Genomic DNA, 18,946 nt, shown 5'->3' with positions numbered 1-18,946 from the left:
TTTTTTTAGAGATCTGTCATCATACAATAAGCAAACAGCCTAAACCTCGTACACTGGGTACATTTTGCTGTAATAAAGTGAGAGTGCAAGTGTTTTTGACTTGTGCGTCCATCTTCTTCCTACATGCAGTACTTTTCTTTGCTTGCTTATCTCTCTGTCCCCACTCTTCCCTGCTGCAGAGCTACATGAAGTGATTGCAAACGGACCCCAGCAGTGCCGTTGCTTTTCTGTTGAGGCTCTCAGTCTGGTCAGATCTGTTTGTCTTTCTGTATGTGACTTTCCCATTTAGTTCAGTTCACGTCAGATCAATTCAGTTCTCTTCTGTTCTATGCGATCGGCGGGGTGTTGGTGTGTGCAAGTGTGCTACTGTGTTTACTTTGCAACATGCTACCAATATAAGACAATACTTGTCTCATATTTTTAATATTCCCAAGAACTAGACTTGAAAACATACTGTAGCCACAGTGATAAATTTAATATAACTATCCCATAGATATTCCACTCCATAGCTGCACCACAGACCATGTCTCAATTCACACATATACGTATGTACATATAAACACAGACTTCCACTGATAAAACTGTCCACAGTAGTTAACCATCTCTTAGGTCCATCACTTGCTAGACTGCCATCAATACTTTTGTACAGCTGAAGCTAATGAGATTTTCTTGCTTCTGTGTTTGACTTGCTTTTGACATGGTGTTATGAACTGAAACAATGCAATCTATTCTATGTAATCCAGTACAGTACAGAGGAGGCAAATGTGTGACAAATATGCTTTACTGGCATGGCAATATATATTCTATCTTGCCAAAGCATCATATATCTATCAGTTGAGGTAATGTTATTGACTCTGACCAGAACAGATGGCTAGCAAAGAGTCAAATGCTGTGAAGTAGCATTTGAGTCAAACATGTTTGGCAGATTGTTAGATGCTGATTGAAATTAGAATCGTATATTCAAATTGCTCATAATTTCTAGTAGGCTGATCTGTCTGCCTATCACTTCTCCCTCTCCTTATTTCTCAGTCCGACACTTGTTTTTGAAAATAAAAAGAAGGCATACTAATGCATATCTCAGTGGTCCATGTTATTTTGTCCATCAAACACTCATTTCAATGCTCTGGTCGTGGTTCTGCAGAAAGTTAGAGACAGTAGTGATGAGTTTAACCACACACACATTGTCCTTTTCAAGCACTGGAATAATGCATGGGAAATTATAGGCACCTGGGGTCATAGTGCAGGAGAAAGTCAGCCTGGATATATGTACACGGACATATTGCTTGAAGTCTATGAATTATGCATTGGATGGGAAGCATGTATATTTCTACATGTGTGTATGTGTGTGTGTCTGCAGAGAGACATCTGAGACATTAAGACTCGTGGAAGTAGAGCCCCATCTGCCCTCACAATACCCCATGCCCGAGGCTACAGATAGAAAGAGATGTTGATAGAGCGCAGTGTACCTATAGGTCCAGACTGCAGAATGGAGAGATTCAAGGGCACAGAGTTCACAATGAAATGAAAACACACACACAAAAGGCTTTAAAACAAGCACATGCAAGGATACAAGAGAGAAAGGCAGTGCGAGAAAGAGAGCAGGGTGTCTATTGAATAACGGCAGAGAGTGCATTGAATCCCATGTGATGTTGCTGAGATGAGATGGCTTCGACAGCAACTCGGGCAGCATAGTTAGTTTGAGAATGTGCTGTTTACAGTACACTTGTTATAACTATTTGCTGTTACATAAGGAAGAGCCATATTTAGCACATTGAAGTCAGGTCAATTTTATTTAAACAGCCCAATACCACAAATCACAAATTTGCCTCTGGGGGCTTTACAATTTGTACAGCATTTGATACTGTCTATCCTCGGACATCAAGTGTGTTTAGATAATGCTTTTAAACCGAGGTGTTTTCTTTGTTAAGTGACAGTAGAAAGAAAAGAGGCAGACCATGGAGCGTCAACCAGGATTACTGAGATATGAGGGAAATACCACTCTGGATAAAAGCAATACATTACAAAAGACCAGTGAATTAATTTCTTTTTTCACCGATTCCACCGATGTGATCGTTTGCAAAGCAATTACAGGGCTAGCACCTACTGTATAAACACACAAACACATTCACACTCATGTCAGCGCTATGGTTCTCCAATAAATCTAACCTGCATATCTTAGGACTGTGAAAGGACCTCAGACCTCAGAAGAACAAAAGTGGTGACAAGATTGAATGAGATCAACGCTGCTATATAAGCTGTTAAAGTTGATTTAATTGAGAAAAAATGCAAAAATTAAGTCAACTCACCCTAGCAACAGCTAATTTTCTGTCAATGAGATGGATGTGTTAGTCACTATTAATTTGTTATGGCATAATACCTCCAAACACTTAATGACAAATATGAACACAATGTCAGATTAAATAATAGAGAAAACAAAAAGGCAATTCTGTGTGATTATCAGACAAGAAGAGACCCGAGCACCTAGAGGAAACCCAGAGAGACACGATGACAACATGCAAACACTGACCGGTGGTTTCAAACCTTCTTGCTGTGTGAACTGAGACATCATGCTACCCCATACAAATGAGCACCAAATATGTAAATCAATGGCTTTAGATGGGGTTTGTAGTGTGTAACACGCAAGGCAGTTTTAAAGATGCCAAAAACGAGCAATACGGTCTCTTTTGGGATCTGGGGAGTCTGGCCCCTGTGTTCTGGCCAAACTGTTCTGGGACATTGCAGATTACAGTAGTTGAGATGGTGAGGAAGACTACAACATCTGTCCATGTCAAAGGACAGAAAAGCGTTTATGTCAGAAATAACACATCTGATGAAAACTTAAAACACTGCCAGAAGTCACATTTTGTGCATGTTTTCAGCATAGACTAGCTGCTTTGGCTGCAGTGACATGTTTTAAGTTTTAAGTGACAACTACTCACAGGTTAGTAAAATGATAATTAACCCTTCATTCAAGTATAGGCATCTAATACAAAGTTAAAATTCTTATGCTTGTTTTCTTGTTGCTCAAACTCTCTATTTTGTCTTTGTCTAAATCTCTTCCCTCTGCTCCCATACCACCCCCCCCCCCCCCCCCCCCCCCCCCCATGTATCCCTCACTCCCAGTAAATTCAAATCAGACCACTTGCACTGGTGAATGACTGTAAACATGATCCAGCCATCATAAAAAGACAATCCACAGCTAAAGCTCAGTTTTGGATTGTGGAGCTTTGTAATGTTCTTCCAGTTGTGTACCTTTACAGGTGAATAGTAAAAGATAATGAACATACAGTAAAAACATGTAGTGTGCACAAGTTTACATGATGCGAATGAAGCTGTATAAGTCTATGGATGCTGCAGGTTGATCTCTCTGCCTCTGCTAACAAATACAAGCTGCCCACATACGCAAATATATAAACATGCATTGCTTCAACTGGTCCCTGATTCCCCTATGTCTTTAAAAGGAAGTGTGGACTGATTAAAGTCAGATTTTTATTGGGAACTGTGAAAAAGAAATAAATAAAGCCAGAGTGTCTTGCCCCTCTAGGCAACAGCCGTTTATATGATAATCAGCTCTACTCTAATTTGCATTTAATTCTATTTTAAAAAATGACTTCTTAAAAAAGAGTGGAGAAATACAGACAAAAAATATGTATGAGAACGAGATATTCTGTAGGTGGAAAAGCAAACAGTCTTTGTAATCATTTACCTTTTTGGGTCTTTCATCAGGTAGTTCATTTTCTTTGGTTTATGTCGATGTGACTTTTCCTCGAGGGCCACCCAGTTCATAATAAGAACATACATGTACAGTATATCTTTACTGTATATATTTTCATATGTATGCCTATAAATCCAAGTTTGATCGCCTCCATCCCTGGACATTTGTTCTGCCCTGTTAGGTCTGCATCTGCCTCTAGCGTAATATTTTGAAAGTTGTAAACTGGAGAGCCAGTAGTGAGGCTCTACGCTTACATATATTTTTAGGGGCAACTGAGAAATAATAATATAAATGCATCTTGTTTTTCAACATTAAAAATAGAGTGTGCATAAGACACAGGCAAAGTGACTTTACTAGGAGATTACTAAAGAATTTTGAGACATAAAATGTACGTGGAACTAACTAAGGAGATTCATTGTGCTTCACAAATGCATCCCTTTTCAAACAGCGTTTGAAACCTAACTCTACTGTGGAGGGCAGCAATATGGTACTGGGGAGGGAAACACTGCTCAAGGAGGGAACAGACTTCAACGTGCTTTTTTTCATTTTAACCGGCGAAAGCGTTGATCGTTTAGTTGGCTAAAAATTAGATGCTGCCACTTGAATGCCTTGTATACTGAGCTTTGTTAATAAGAGTGAAGTTATTAGAATAGAATATTTTTTTCACATTTGCACACTGTAATTTCCACTTGCATATATGAGTGAGATGCTTGCACTGTAGAGCCCTTGCAAGATTGAATTCTTGAACTCCACTGGCCTCTGCATGCAAGTTTTCATTCTGTTTTAAAGTCTTTTGTGTAGTAAATATTTTGAAAGGGGGTTGCTTAATGGCACCAAACAACAAGAGGACAATGCTCCTCAAATTCCAACATAGCCGCAGGTACCAATATTTAAAAAAAAGGTCAAAAGCTAATTGTTTTTCTCACACTTTTAGTATTCTCAATTGAGATGGATAACTTCCCGCAACTGGCAGAGAGAGGTTGCAGGACTTGTTGATGTGGCCTGTCCTTGTACCCTTCCCCTGGGATCAACCCATCTGCCTCTGTCTACCTCTATCTGGCTCTGTGGATCCCTGATTACCTTTACATTTAAACAAACATCCCCAGCTCTTTGAAGGCAGTCAGCCATGAGCTCTGACAGGGAGGTTGGGGTTAGGCAGTTTTGGAGAGAAGACTGACCAGGAGATTAAGATGTTATTTGTTTCTTTTCTCTACTGATAAAATGCCCTGTCCACACACACACACACACACACACACACACACACACACACACACACACACACACACACACCACTTGCTGTGTTGGGCAAGTTACTTCCAAAATGTAATACATTATAGATTACTAGTTACTGTCATTTGAGATTAATTAATGTTACAATATTGCTGTCTTTGAATTGTAATACTCTACACTACTTTTAAGTTACTTTCACTTTTGTTTAATGTTCGCATTATTCTGATGTATTCTGAGTAAGATGTTCTACGTTTGTGGGTTCTAGTGATGTGCAGAGTTATGTCCGCGGATGGTCTCTTTGATTGATTTGAACCTTCTGATTAATAGCGGGGGTGAAATCGTTTTCTCATTAAGAAAGACGCTGTGCGCATTTACGCATTAGGTACAGCAGCATACCGTCATTGATTATTTTAATCTCCCAAAACTCCGACAGGATCGGTCAGGATGAGCTGACAGCAGCCTCTCTGATCATGAAAGTAATTTGTTAAAACACAAACACCAGCCTATAGAAATCCATTTATGCATGATCCGTCAGGGGAACTACCGTCTTGTTAAAAGGAGCCGAGCTGCCCCGTAGTTAGCACCCTGCCTACAGTCTCGACCGTCAGATTCCCACAACAGGAAATAACGTTACTCTTTAAGTCATGGATTTGTTTATCTGCTGCCGAAATGTTTCTCGGTGTTAGTGAATTAAAAAAACAAAACACCACTTAATTCTGTGTTAAAATCCGTTGTAACATGCGTTACTGAGATTGTAAGGGGTACATACAGATATTTTTTGATAATGCGTTATATTACTGTGTTACAGCAGAATGCAATACATTACTGTAATTGTGGAACTTTTGTAACGCATTACTCCTAACACCGTGCTCTTGTCCTCATCAAGATCCTCCATTGGCTACATTGATTCTGTCTTAATGCCCTACTTTACCAAACATTAGAAGGGAGTACCAGACAAAATGGCTGCTCTTAACAAAAAGTCTTAAATCTAAGGAGCTAAACCTGACAGTGTAGGAACACATCACATGGTGAATACACGTACGCCCCCACCCCACACACACACACACACAAATGCAATGGCTGTCCTTGCCTTTCAAAAGTGGCTCCTCTCGCTGTCCGTTGGTGTGGAATCATTTTGTTCGGCTGAGTGCTTCTCCAGAAAATCGCCCATCGCTCAGCCAGGCCACAGAGTGGACACAGAGGAAAACAGTGCAAGAGCAAGATGGAATGCAAGGAGGTTATAATGCGTGACATTTTTTGCCAGTCAGTTTCTGTACAGTACACAAAGGCTTGCTCCATATTATGTTTTGTATTATGTCTTCCTGACCAGTTTAACAGAAATTGATTGGGTACAGGAGGTCAAGTGAATTGCCAGGAAAAGGCTAAGTGCTGTTAGGGAAGAAGAAAATGAATGGCCGCTATGTGAGGGAAGTGCATACAAACAGTATTGCCAATCCAGTCAGTGGAACAATTGATTTTGTGACAAGACCAATCACAATCCAATAAAAAGAGCTACAGTTGTTAGAATAAAACACCTTGACATGAGATTGGAAATACAGATGGGTTTAACCTGCTCTCACTTACTGTCATTTGTAGGGACATTTCTATTAGTCTCAAAGAGTGGGCGTAACTCTTACACTTTATTTAAGATCAGCTCTTCTCATTCTTTAGCTGCTGAGCTGCTGAAGCACCACTGCTTAGCGCTATGTTAGGTATACGTATGTCACGACATTGGATTTGAGTGAGGTGTTTTTCTGTTACTTTATTAAATGTCCATTTCTGTTTTACCCATTGCCTCTGTGTTCTTGTTTAGGTTTTGTTAGTTGAGCATTGCTTCCTTGTTTTCTGTTTTTAGTTACATAGATCCTTGTGTATTGTCTGTAGCGTTACTTCCTGTTTCATTTTGTAATTTTGGTGATTGGTGTTTTTGTCTAGCTTTGTTTCCTTGATTCCTAATGGGTCTCACCTGTGTTTAATCGCCCTCCCTGCTTGTGTGTGTGGTGTCATCATCTTTGAATGTTGAAATTGAGTGTTCTGCCTCGTGCTCTGTTTCTCTGGACCATTCCCTGTGTTTGGATTACCTTGGCCTTTTGTTGGATTAAACCCGTGCCTGGACTTTGTACTCTGCCTTTGTTGGACTTTACACCTGTGTTTGGACTCTTACCTCATGCTCAGACGTAAGCCTTAATAGACCTTTTTGAACTGCATCCGCCTCGCCACTGTCTGCATTTTGGGTCCACACTCACACATTCCTGCCTCAGCCTTTCTGACAGTATACAAAAATGTTCTACAGGCTATGTTTACTAGCTTTAATTTGTATAAGTTTTCATTTCCACCTTAACTGGGCGGCACCTAGACATAGACAACTGGCTAGTCACACAACGAGTGCTTGCACAGATGCCAACCCTCAGTTTCAGAGTAAAGATCCCTAACAACCAAGAATGAATGATTTCAGGAATTGGAATGAAACCACTGAAAGGCAGACCTATCAGCAGATTGCATGTTGTCACTTAGTTAGTCTGTTTCTAAACTCAAACTGAGCTCCAGATAACACTCAACACTCAGGTTGCAATGATGGCGTCAGCCACCTATGCTTTACCACTGGGACAGCTGAGATTGAAGGGCTTTATGAGGTGGGTTTCATACCCCTACCTCAGCCCCAAGCACAGTGTCCATTGCAATATCCTAAGTGCATGCAAGAGTACTGCAGCTCAGTTGGTATTTTAAGGGAACCTCGGTCACAACTGTTGCCATGAGTGGAATTGTAATGACAGATATCCTTTTATGAGTTTTTATGAATGTCTTAATGGGTTGGGGATGTTCTCACTATGACATATGATTTAAAGTTATTATTACCCACATGGGCCTGAGGGCTCATTTTTCTAGGGACATTGCTGCATCAGAGGGCTGATTCCATGAGGTGTCTTTGCAAGAAATAATGTATGTTAAGCCAGAAGATGGCCTCATCCACATACAGTACATTTGAGTGGTTAGATATTACTTTATTTATGATGCTATACATAGTTCTGGGACTGTGAATCTCATTCCTTTGAGGGGATTTCCTGGGTCTTCTCTAATCTGTTTGGATTAAGAACAACTGAACAGCTCAGTAATTGACACATCTGTAATCTCTGGCATGTCCTAAAGCCGTAGTACTGCAAGCATGAGTTGGAATAATATGTGTACAGAGGTCCACAGACAATACACAAATAAAAATTCCACATACCATGCATGTTTATTTGGAGAATTCAAACAGTTTCACAGTAAGCTAAACCACATTCTGGCTTTTCAGCAGAGTATAAATCATTTTTTGATAATTTTCCCCATTTACTATTGGAGCCTTGTAGATGAAGGACACTTAGTCTTGTTTCAATACCAGTGAATTATTGATAAGCTAATTTCAAATGTGAAATATGGCTTTGTGTGTCACCTCTATGATTAATTTAAGTGTTCTCGTGATTCACCTGCTTCAGCATCTGCTTCTGCCAAAGCTGCACACTGTGAAATCATTACCAGCACCCTGACCTGACCTATTTATATACAACAGTCTGTTAAATATCCATTAAGTAGTTGTGTAGTTCAAATATTTTATAAATCTATATATTGTAACGGGAATGCTGAGTGCAGTGGCAGGTAAAGTGGAGGTGTGGGCCCAAATGCAGACAAAGGCGAGGAGGATGCAATTCAGGAGATTCATTTACTGAACAAAGTCCAAACAAAAGTAACAAAATACTATAGAAGAAGACTTCTAGCAGTAGTTTTGTGGTCAATATTTTTCATTTTTAAAGGAATGTAAGCAAGGGTGTAACCATGGAATAGACATTTGGGGGATTCAAATGAGAGCCCTGTGCATTTCCCACAATATGAAAATGTGTACCTTTTATAACATAGTTTTGAAGACTACACTGACCATTTGAATTCCAATTTAAAGGAATAGTCTGATTTCTTTGATATAGCTGTCCCTACACTTGCTTTTGTTTTGAACAGTTGCTTACTGTTTAGTGACTTTAAACACAACTACAATTTAATTGTTTCGTTTGTTTGGCTGCTTTTAAGCATAACCCTGCAGTTTATTCCAGATCACTCAGTCACATGATATGATTGTGTCATGGTAAGGTCAGGTCTAAACATGTCTTGGCCATTATTAAGGGCTTTTGTCAGCTGTTTGCATTTTGTTTGTCATTCGCTGAGATGTGTAAGTGAGAATACACAAGGTACCGTACGAAAATGAGGTGGAATTAAAAAATGGTGAGGTGGAAAGCTATTTTGTTGCTGAGTTTAGGTTTTCTATTGCATATCAGGCCATTGTGTACCATTGCTGCTTGCAACAGCTGGGTTCAAATCCTGCTAAGTTTGTTTAATCAGTTAAACCCGCAGTCAGGTCTGATTAACCAGGTACAGGTAGCTGGTAGCTTAGCGGTAACTCTGTTTCTATTGTAATCTACAGACCTTGCATATTGATTTATATTGGCTGTTAAGCTGTTCGCTGGGCTCTTGCTTTGGTGTCTTTTTACCATCATGTTAACACCACTTAATGAAGTCCCAGTAACATTTTGCACGCATGTATAAAGCCTTTTTAATTAACATATTTTTCTTCCCTTACCTCTCACTTATGCATACTGCTTTTTTCCCTCTTCATTTGCAGTACATTCTTTTACATAGGTCAGAATAATGCCAACGGCAGTGTGGCAAGGAGCCACATGTGGGAGGCAGTGATGAAGGGACAGAGGTTGTGAGAGGCAGGCAGTGAAAGCGTGAGCAGAGCTGGTACAATCACATGCCTGCTGGGTTGGAAGCGGAGAGCAGACAGCCGGGGAGGAACTGAGAACCTTGCGAGCGGTGTGTAATCATGACTCTATTGTAGTGAACAGCTGGGCCTCTGGAGCTGTGAGCAGCAGGGGGCCAAAGCCAGGGCGCTGCCCCTGCAAATCACCATGTCTTTAACATTTCTGACAAAATAAGAGCAGAACATTGTACTCAAAAGTCTGTGGATCTGCAGTGGCCTTTACCAGGTAGAACAAAAAAAGTCAGCTTCAAATGGCAGAAATAGCATGACATGACTGCCATTTCTTACTGAATCAACAGGGGGCAGGGCTGAACCTACCTGTATTTTGGCCTACTGATAGCAGGGCCTCGTCCAGGCCCCACTGCCTACCTGAGCAGCTTGTGTACTTTGCAGAACCTGTTTTTCATTTCAGTGCCCATGTTAACAGGTTTGAGCAGCCACACAGCATGATGGGATTATGAACCACTGGTAGAAATGTGGTGGGAGTGTTATTCAGGTGGGCTACTTGGGTAGCACTTAAAAAGCCCTACCACTGTCACAGAGACACGTTCAAGCCTGAACACTGAGACAACTACATGCCAGTTTTTACAGAAGTGTGAGAGTGTGGTCCATTGCATTTATTAGTAAATAAGCTCAATCTGTCACAGGCACAATCAATAGAACAAAACGGTATTTAGCAGAGCGGCATCTTTTGATTATCATCAACAACCAGTAGACTTTTTGGTGAGAAAATCTCAGGTTGAATACATGACGTTTTCTGAGCACAAAATCAATGCTGTGCCTGTGTTTATAAATATCATAGATAGAAAATCCAGAGCAAATACAGTGCTTAGGCATGGAGAGGGATGCTAGCATGGATCTGATATAGTACTTAGGGCTGTTTTCTGTCATTTGTGAGGAGTGACTTAACTTTGTAAGAGTTTGATTGTAAAAAATGGTAATGAATGCATCCAATATGCACTTAGCTGATGAACAGAAGAATACTAACCAGCTGTGATGGAACCCTGTTTATCCTCCACACTGTTGAAAAAATAAAGGCATTATGGCATAAATTCCTTAGCTGATGGAGACTAATCTACATTTCCCTAGAGAGAAGAGAATGTAGAGGAGAAGTATTACTTTTGCAGTCCTTTTTTAATGGGTAACAGTGACATGCTACCAGTGCAAGGTGTTTATAGTTTCCAATCCTTGATCTTTCACATTCAGGCTGATAATGGAAATGTTTTCTATGTTATGTAGAATGCTATAAATGTATTTATCTTGCTGTCCTCTCTCACTATGCATTCAATCGCATTGTACTTACTTCTCCATTGCAAAAGTTGTGATTGGATGATTTTCAATTTGTTTTTTATTTTTTATTTTTTTTACAAATCATACACTCATTTTGCTTTTAGCTTGTCCACCTGAAGTGCATAATTTGCCTTTACACTGTAGTCTGTGTGTATTTGGCTTCAGTTCTTCCATCACTAGAGTGGCGTAAATTATTTAAACTAAGTTGTTTTTGGGCAGAGAATCATCACACACTGTGGCAACTACTCCCTCAAGGACTCCCCAGAGGAGAGAGCTGATGTTTAACCACTGGAATCCATTACACTTAAAGCCCCAGCCCTCAGTGGACTCATTCCTCAGGGTTCCAGAGAGAAGCTGGGCTATGATGTCCTGAAATCTGGCCAGCCTTGAGTCTCAGGGCCCCAGAAGTCTCCCTGTCTTGTTGAACCTGAAATTTGATCCACAGGAGACAAGCTATTTCCTACAACCCAAGGCGGAAGAGACAGTGGAGATAGCAACACCACCATGTTATACAGCAGAGGTGCAGTTAAAAGCGAATAGGGACTCCCTTCTTTATTAGAGATGTCTCATGGCTGTTAGTGACAGGCTTTCACTTTCATATCTGTGCCCTCCCTTTCTTTCTCTTCTCTCACTGTCTGTCTTCCTTCCTTACAGCTTGTAGTCTGTCATTTCCTCTCACATTTCTGACATCCATGCTGTTCCTTTTGTGCCTGTACTGGATTTGGAAAGAAATCAGACTCCTTCACTCTATTTTTATTTTAAATATTACTTCATCACAATCAAACAACACACAATACCATATTATTGCTATCTTCAGACTTATCGTGGACCTCTACGTGGACTTAAGGGCTTTCTTGCTCTGGTATTGTACGTACTGTGAACTATGGGAACTTGTTCACAATGGTGTGTGCCTGTAAATCATGTCCAATCTACTGAATTGTTCGCAGGTGGCCATTAATCAAGTTCTGGACACATTTCAATGATGATCAAATAAAAGCTGATCATGAACAAAAAAAAAATAAATTCTCAGGTTTAAAACACAACTAGGGGTCTGAATAGTCTCCAAAAACTTACTTTATATCTCTGTCTCTCCTCTTTCTGTACACTCCTATCCTTCCATAAGTAGTACCTCTCAGAGGGAGGAGAGGGTGATTCCTGCAGTGCACTTCAGATAAGACACAGCAGGGAACTCCCTCTCCAACTGTCTCTCACTTAACATTCTGCTTTCCATAGGAAATAGCCCCCATTTATTCAAAAGCTGCAAAGCACTGTCAAGGCAAATATACAGGAATATGAGCCATGGCTAACCAATTGGATTTAGCGCTTTTGAAGGAATAGGTATGCAGTGGTACATAGTTTAGCAGCCAATGGTCTCTCCAGTCCTTGCTGGGCATTGTTTATTATCTGACTTCTTTATGGAGAAGTAATTGGACAGTCTTATAGGATAATAAAAATGGAAGGATTCACTGTCTAGCGTTTTGCGCCTGGTCACCCACATTGACTTGTAATCTGCGTCACAGAGGTCCAGTCAATGGCCTGATAGCGAGGCTATTAAAACCCAGTGGAAGGTATAAAAGGCCAACCTGGAGACTATGTGTCTGAAGGCTCGTTGCTCTCTCAGCTCTACGGTGAGCTGAAAGGTTGTGGTGCTCAGTGTAGTGGTGGACTGCTGGAACGCAGAGAAATTCATCTTAAGAAGCTGATGATCCAAGGCAACTGTTTAAATAGGTTGCTTTAGGTTTTAGGTTTGTTTTTCTCTTAGGACTGAAATGCACCACTTATGCCAATGGAGCATTCAATGACCTTGAAAGCTGGGGGGATAAAGGGAAAACAAGAAGATAAGAATGAATAAGGTGAATTGGTAATGGTTGGGATTTTGTTTGCAGGCATCAGAGCCTCCAGAGTCAACAGTAATAGCTGCCCAAAGATGAGTTTCACCTGCACACAGCCAAGCCTGCTAACCTCTGAAGTACCACACTGGCACACTGACACATACAGTGGAGAGTTGGTCATCTGTGCGTCTCAGCAAAGCTTTGAACTGTTGTTGCTTGAACTGCTTTGAACACCGTGGCACTGTCAAATCTTGCAGATCAAAACTGGTGTGTGTGTGTGTGTGTACTTATTCGAGTGTGTGACGTTATTTACTGAACCTTGTGGCATTTGACACTAGGCGGTGTTAATGAATCATTGTTTCACAGGCTGCTGTGTAGAGATAGATATAAACTGGCATCCTTTAGGGAAGGAAAATGATACATCATATCACACACTTTCTCCACACACATCCAGATCACATCCACACACACACTCTCTCCACACAAACCCACCTAATGCTCAACTGTCAAACTGCCTCCTTGACATCAAAGCAAAGTTGATAAAGCAGACACACATGCCAGTCACACATACAGGTATACAACTGTGCACACACAAACAAGCAAAGCAAGCAGGAATATTTAATTAATTCACCTAGGGTTTGATTTTGTGTATGTTTTTCCATTTCATTTGTGCCTGCACTCCAGTGTCACACTGCGGGCCGTGGGGTACCTTTACAGGTGTTTCCAGTTCTCTCGTAAGCAGACAACTTGACAAGCATAATAAATATGTCAGAGAAAAGCAGCTTAGATGTTTATTCAAATGCAGTTATTGTTGTGGGGGAGTGGATTAGTAACTATGTTCCCTTCATTCAGCAACTATCGACGAGGTCTGCTTCAGCTGCACTTTAAGTGCTGCAGTCGAGTTTCTCAGTGAGCAGTTAGCAAAATATGGGAAACTGACCGACTTAACAAAGAGTCTTCTAAGTCTAGTTCTTGCTTTGGCTTTTGCTCTTTTTTCCTGCAAGTGATGTTTTACTTTGACAATCTGAAGGGCATCCCACAGCACTAAACAAAACCCTCACTTAACTTAAGAACAGGTGTTTGAGGATTACCCGCTTAAGATCCAAACGGGCAGGAAAAATCCCGATATCCGGTAGCAATGTTGATTTTCAAATAATCTTATAGTGATCTAAAATATTATCTTTCACTACATCAGTCTCAGAAATTACCTGCAACCCTGTCTGCATACATAAGATGACACAATTCTGGTTCCAACTCCAAGGTTGAGAAACTGAGCCCTGTGATATCTGTTGCTCTCCTCGTCTGCCCCTACAGCTACACTACTTGGATCTCTCTACTCTGTCTTACTGTAATCTTGTCAGACAGACCAGTTTCCAGCACTGCTCATGTGTGAGACCAATATGGTAAGGGAGGGAAATTGAGGTAGTAGAACAGTAGAAGCAGAGAGACTGAGGAAGTGGATGTGCAACAGCAGACAGAAGCCTTACTTTGCTGCTATGTTGTTGTGTTTTACTCAGGTAATGGTTTAAGTCACACGCACAGACACACACATTTTGTTACATAAATTACAAACACATACAGACACTGTCTCAACCCACATGTTCATACTGTCCGAACAAACATTCACATGTTTAACCCAACCTTCACACACAGACACACACAGTTTTATAGACTCTGACACACTATGACAAAAGCAAAAGGTAGTATTTACACACACACACACGCATATGCAAATACACCTCCACACTCCCCCTGAGACCAGTGCAGACAGACTGTGGGGTCAACTGCTCTCTTACTTTGTCACTTTAGCTTTGGCTCAGGGCCCAACTCGGTTCAACTCCATGACCTCCCCATGTGGTCACACTCTCCCCCTGCAGTAAACAAGGCTGTGGACTGCGTGTGTGTGTGTGTGTGTGTGTGTGTGTGCGCGCCCGCAGGAGAGTCTGTGAGTGACAAAGAGAGGTAGAGAATAGTGGCCTTGTGCAAGTGTTTCTTTCCAGTAATATTACCTAGAATACCTCCCGTACTCCCCTCACAATTCTCATTTCTTATTAATTATGTGTGCGTGGCTGTTTTGAGATAAAATTCCAATTAATGAGGATGTTCCTCAAACTTAGAGACAAGCTGCTCTGCAATACCTGGGGACTTTATATGGCCACCTCTTTTTTCCTCTTGCCAGGTTTCGACACTGACCATGACACAGGCAAACAGTGCTCTGATATGGCCTTGTGCAGCCTTTTTGCCCAGTTGACATTTCTTAACTCCTTGCTCTTAGATACCCAAGGCAATTTTGGGGGGCAACACAGATAGGCAAGGATTATATTTACAGACAGCAGGATACAACAATAGGACATCCCAATACCATTGAAGTTGCACTAATGTGAGAATAAAATATGTTTTATCAGAGGAAGTCACAAAGTGAGGCAGACAACACCAGACAGGAGTGTTTAATTCTGCCTAACTGAGATGCCATAAATGTGTAATGTGTGTCCAAATTAAACTGCCAGCTGGGCATGGTCACTCTTCTGAAACCATCTCCATGCACAGGAAGAGATTACAGAAGTTCAGCTCAAAATGAAAATTTAGTCATTATCTTTTCACCCCCATATCAGTTGAGGATTGACGTTTGTAGGACCACCACACGGTGAGGAAATGTTAATGATACTGTCTTTTTAGAGCTGGAAAACAAATGTAAAGTCTCCTCGAAGGGGTTTAAAGTAAAAGAGTTGCTAGGTGGCTTCAAAATTTGTCTCATTGCTGCTCTGACGTAAAGCCCAGCTCGATACTGTAGTCTTACAAGCCTCTAGATGTGTGGGTGTGAGTGAATGATGACTGAATTGTCATTTTGTGGGAAAATATTGCTTTAAGGGAGAGGGAGTGAGCACGTACCCAGAAGCATTTGGATTCATTCACCTGTTTTGTCCTTCTTTCTCCTCTTTTGTCCAGTTGGTTTCCAGTATGGTAAATGGTAAGAACACACTGTGTATGCTCTACCATTTGCCATTTGGAGCCACTGAAGAATTGCTCAGTGTAGCCCTTTGCCGACAAACCAATCACGAGTGATCGAAGCAGCCATGTTAACTATGCAAGCAAGAATTGCTCTTTTTTATCTAGTTTGACCAAGAATGCATTGTTATTTGCAGTTATGATTTGGGGGAGTAGCTGCAGGGAAAGAATATGCATATTCACAGTCACAACTAGGACATTGTGTTCCAAAAACTATGACTAAATTAAATTGTCTTCTGTGGCTATGTAGTTAGATAAGGCTTCTGTGTAAACCACATAAAGGTCATATATTTAGTCTCTCCTTTTCGCAGTAGTATATTATTCATCATGAACATTTCTGACTGTAATAATGACAAAAATATTCTGCTACCTTGTAAATCAGGACATGTTCTTGGATCATGTCTGTCCCGCTGTTTGCCTGTACTCCATGCCAACACTGTGTGTGTGTGTGTGTGTGTGTGTGTGTGTGTGTGTGTATGCTTGAATGTGTCTCTCTCAGGACACACCGGTGGGCAGATCAGTGTTCATGGTGAATGCCACAGATCCAGACCAGGGCACTGGAGGCAGCGTTCTCTTCTCCTTCCAGCCGCCATCTCCCTTCTTCTCCATCGACGGGGCCCGAGGCATCGTCACAGTCATCAAAGCCCTGGACTACGAAACAACCTCAGCATACCAGCTTACTGTCAACGCCACGGTCAGCACACAGAAATTTCCGTTCAACATTAGCACAGACCCAATGCTTTCAGTCAAATTAAGGCAAATGCACGTATTGAACTTTTGTTTCTGTATCTATCAGGATCAAGACAAAACAAGACCTCTGTCCCGGCTTTCCAACTTAGCTATCTCCATCACTGATGTCCAGGACATGGACCCTATTTTCACCAATCTGCCCTACAGTACCAACATAGAGGAGGACGTTCCCCTGGTCAGTATTAGAATGAAGCTTTTATGTGAAACCCTGTAATCTGTCCATTTCTTACCCTCCCATCCATCTCTGTTGCCAACATGTTCCACTTATCTTTCACCTCATTGCTCATCCCCAGCTCCTCCTGTCGTGTGTTCATACTCCTCTTTGATTATTAAAAGAGAAGCCCGCACACACCCAAACTCAGTCTCGGGCCCCTACGTACAGCACTGCAGGTGTTGGAGACTGTAATTACTGCTGGAGATTTACAATCCTGCTTCAGGGATGGGAGGCCTCAAGCAAAGGTCACTGGGGCTATAGGATTTATCTCACAATGCTACTTCATGTGCTCTGTGTTTGTGAAGTATTAAGCAGTGGAGTCTCACCATGACCGTACCTTTGTCTTTATTGCAAGTAGGTTTGTAATGGGTATCTAATACACTGAGTGTCTGTTTCCCTGTACGCTATTATGTTCATTCCCCTGACTCATCCCTCTAAACTCAGGTTCCCAGGTGGCTAATGGTCCAGCTATTGACGTTTCCACTCGTAGAGATGGAATTACACACAGGGGCATAATACTGTCCGTCCTTCTTTCTATTCTTCCTCTCCCCTGATTCATCCAGCCCAGCCTTCCCCCACTCGAACTCCCACCCAGCTCATACCTCGTCCCAGGCCTGCTCGTGCTGTAGTAGAAATGTCAAGTGCAACATTTGCATGCATATTAACGGGGCGTGACGGAGTCGACGCCCGGTGTCTCCCTGACTCTCTGATTCATCAACTGTCACAAGGAAGGTCACAACAGGAGGAAGAGGAGGGGGGGGGGGTAGAAAGAGAAGGGGATGTTGGGGTGAAATGGAACAAGGTGACAGGAGGGAGGAAAAAGTTAGAGAACGGAATAAAGAGGAGAGAGTTAAAAAGAGCGGATCACAAAGTTGACATTGGTGAGTGGATACCAGATTTCTCACAGCAGCTGAGCAACGTTAAGCCTCAGTAATACTGCCTAGGAGTGATGTAGCTCTTACCACTAACAGTAGGGGGCAGTGTATAATCCTCTTACTGTGACTCTGTAGGAGGAGGTCAAAAAAGGCGTGTAACCAAAATCTGTAATCGAGCCCCTTTGACCCCACAATAGACACAGAAAGGATAACGACAGTGAGACACCGCAATACAGGCCAACAGTGCCACTGTGCTTGTACGCACACAGACTTCTGACTCCCTCGTGCTATTTTAACAGGCATGTGTCATTTTCATTAGGCAGTGTTGGGTGGTGATAAGCCGTGGGCGTACAGTGACGGAACGAGTGTCAACTGTTCTCAAGGCCCATGACATTTACACGTAAAGGGATATCAAACTTGGATCCCTGTCATAGGTCATTTCTCAAAGGTGTGAGTGTGCACACATTCACACACATACAAAAATGCCCCCTATTTCTGCCTCTGTCTCTCTCAGTCCCTGTTTGTTTCTCTGTGTCTGTCTTTCTCTTTTTCTCCAGCCAATCAACCCGTCATCCATAGAAAACTTTGACAAAGGAGTAGAAGAAAATATTTTTTCCCCCCCCAGATGAAATCACAGGGCAGGGTTTTCAGCTGTTATAGCTGTGAATCCATGCTGTGAGGACTGACGTTTAAGCCCCCTCTAGGACAAACACAATTTGGCTGTCAAATCAATGAGGAGAAAGAGAGAAAAGAAGAATGTGTTGCGGGGTAATGCACTGTATAGCTAGAAATGAAGGGATGAATAGTTGGGTTGGCTTCAGTTTTGGGAGATGTACTGGTATATATGTGTGTGTGTGTGTGTGTGTTTGCAGGAGTGGGGGATTGTATCTTTAACGGTTGATTGAACATATTCCACTTGTGTGGACAGCTCAAGAATATTGCTCATATTACTTCAGCATCACTTCTCCTAACTTGCTTTCTCTGTCCCTTATTTCTCTCTTAGTATGTCCCTAAATCTTTCGTGCGTGTGTGTGTGTTTCCCTCCCAGCTGGTGATTGGTGTGAATCAGTTGCTCTAAAAGGCTTGTAATTGATTCTGCTGTAATTGGTCAATGACAGGAGATGCTTTGGCAGAAATGGAGCATAAACACGCCTTAGACACAATTTGCAGGATCAATGGGAGGCAGCTTGCTTGGGTGAGAGTGAGAGAGCTGAGGTGGGGGGGGGGGGGGGGGGGGGAAAGGGGGGG

The 18,946-nt window shown here is 41.8% G+C and overlaps 1 protein-coding gene across 1 annotated transcript in view; it reads left to right on the top strand.

Annotated features, from left to right (window-relative positions):
- cdh23 (cadherin-related 23) overlaps window positions 1–18,946 on the top strand; it is a 126,189-nt gene that overhangs the window by 10,720 nt on the left and 96,523 nt on the right. The window contains exons 4-5 of the mRNA XM_046070202.1: window positions 16,359–16,553; window positions 16,656–16,784. Coding sequence (XP_045926158.1) covers window positions 16,359–16,553; window positions 16,656–16,784 — 324 coding nt within the window. The remainder of the gene's footprint in view (window positions 1–16,358; window positions 16,554–16,655; window positions 16,785–18,946) is intronic.

The sequence above is a fragment of the Micropterus dolomieu genome, linkage group LG15 (assembly GCF_021292245.1).
Source record: "Micropterus dolomieu isolate WLL.071019.BEF.003 ecotype Adirondacks linkage group LG15, ASM2129224v1, whole genome shotgun sequence".
Classification (NCBI taxonomy): domain Eukaryota; kingdom Metazoa; phylum Chordata; class Actinopteri; order Centrarchiformes; family Centrarchidae; genus Micropterus; species Micropterus dolomieu.
Note: the sequence above shows the minus strand (reverse complement) of the source record. Positions and strands in the feature narration are given on the sequence as shown.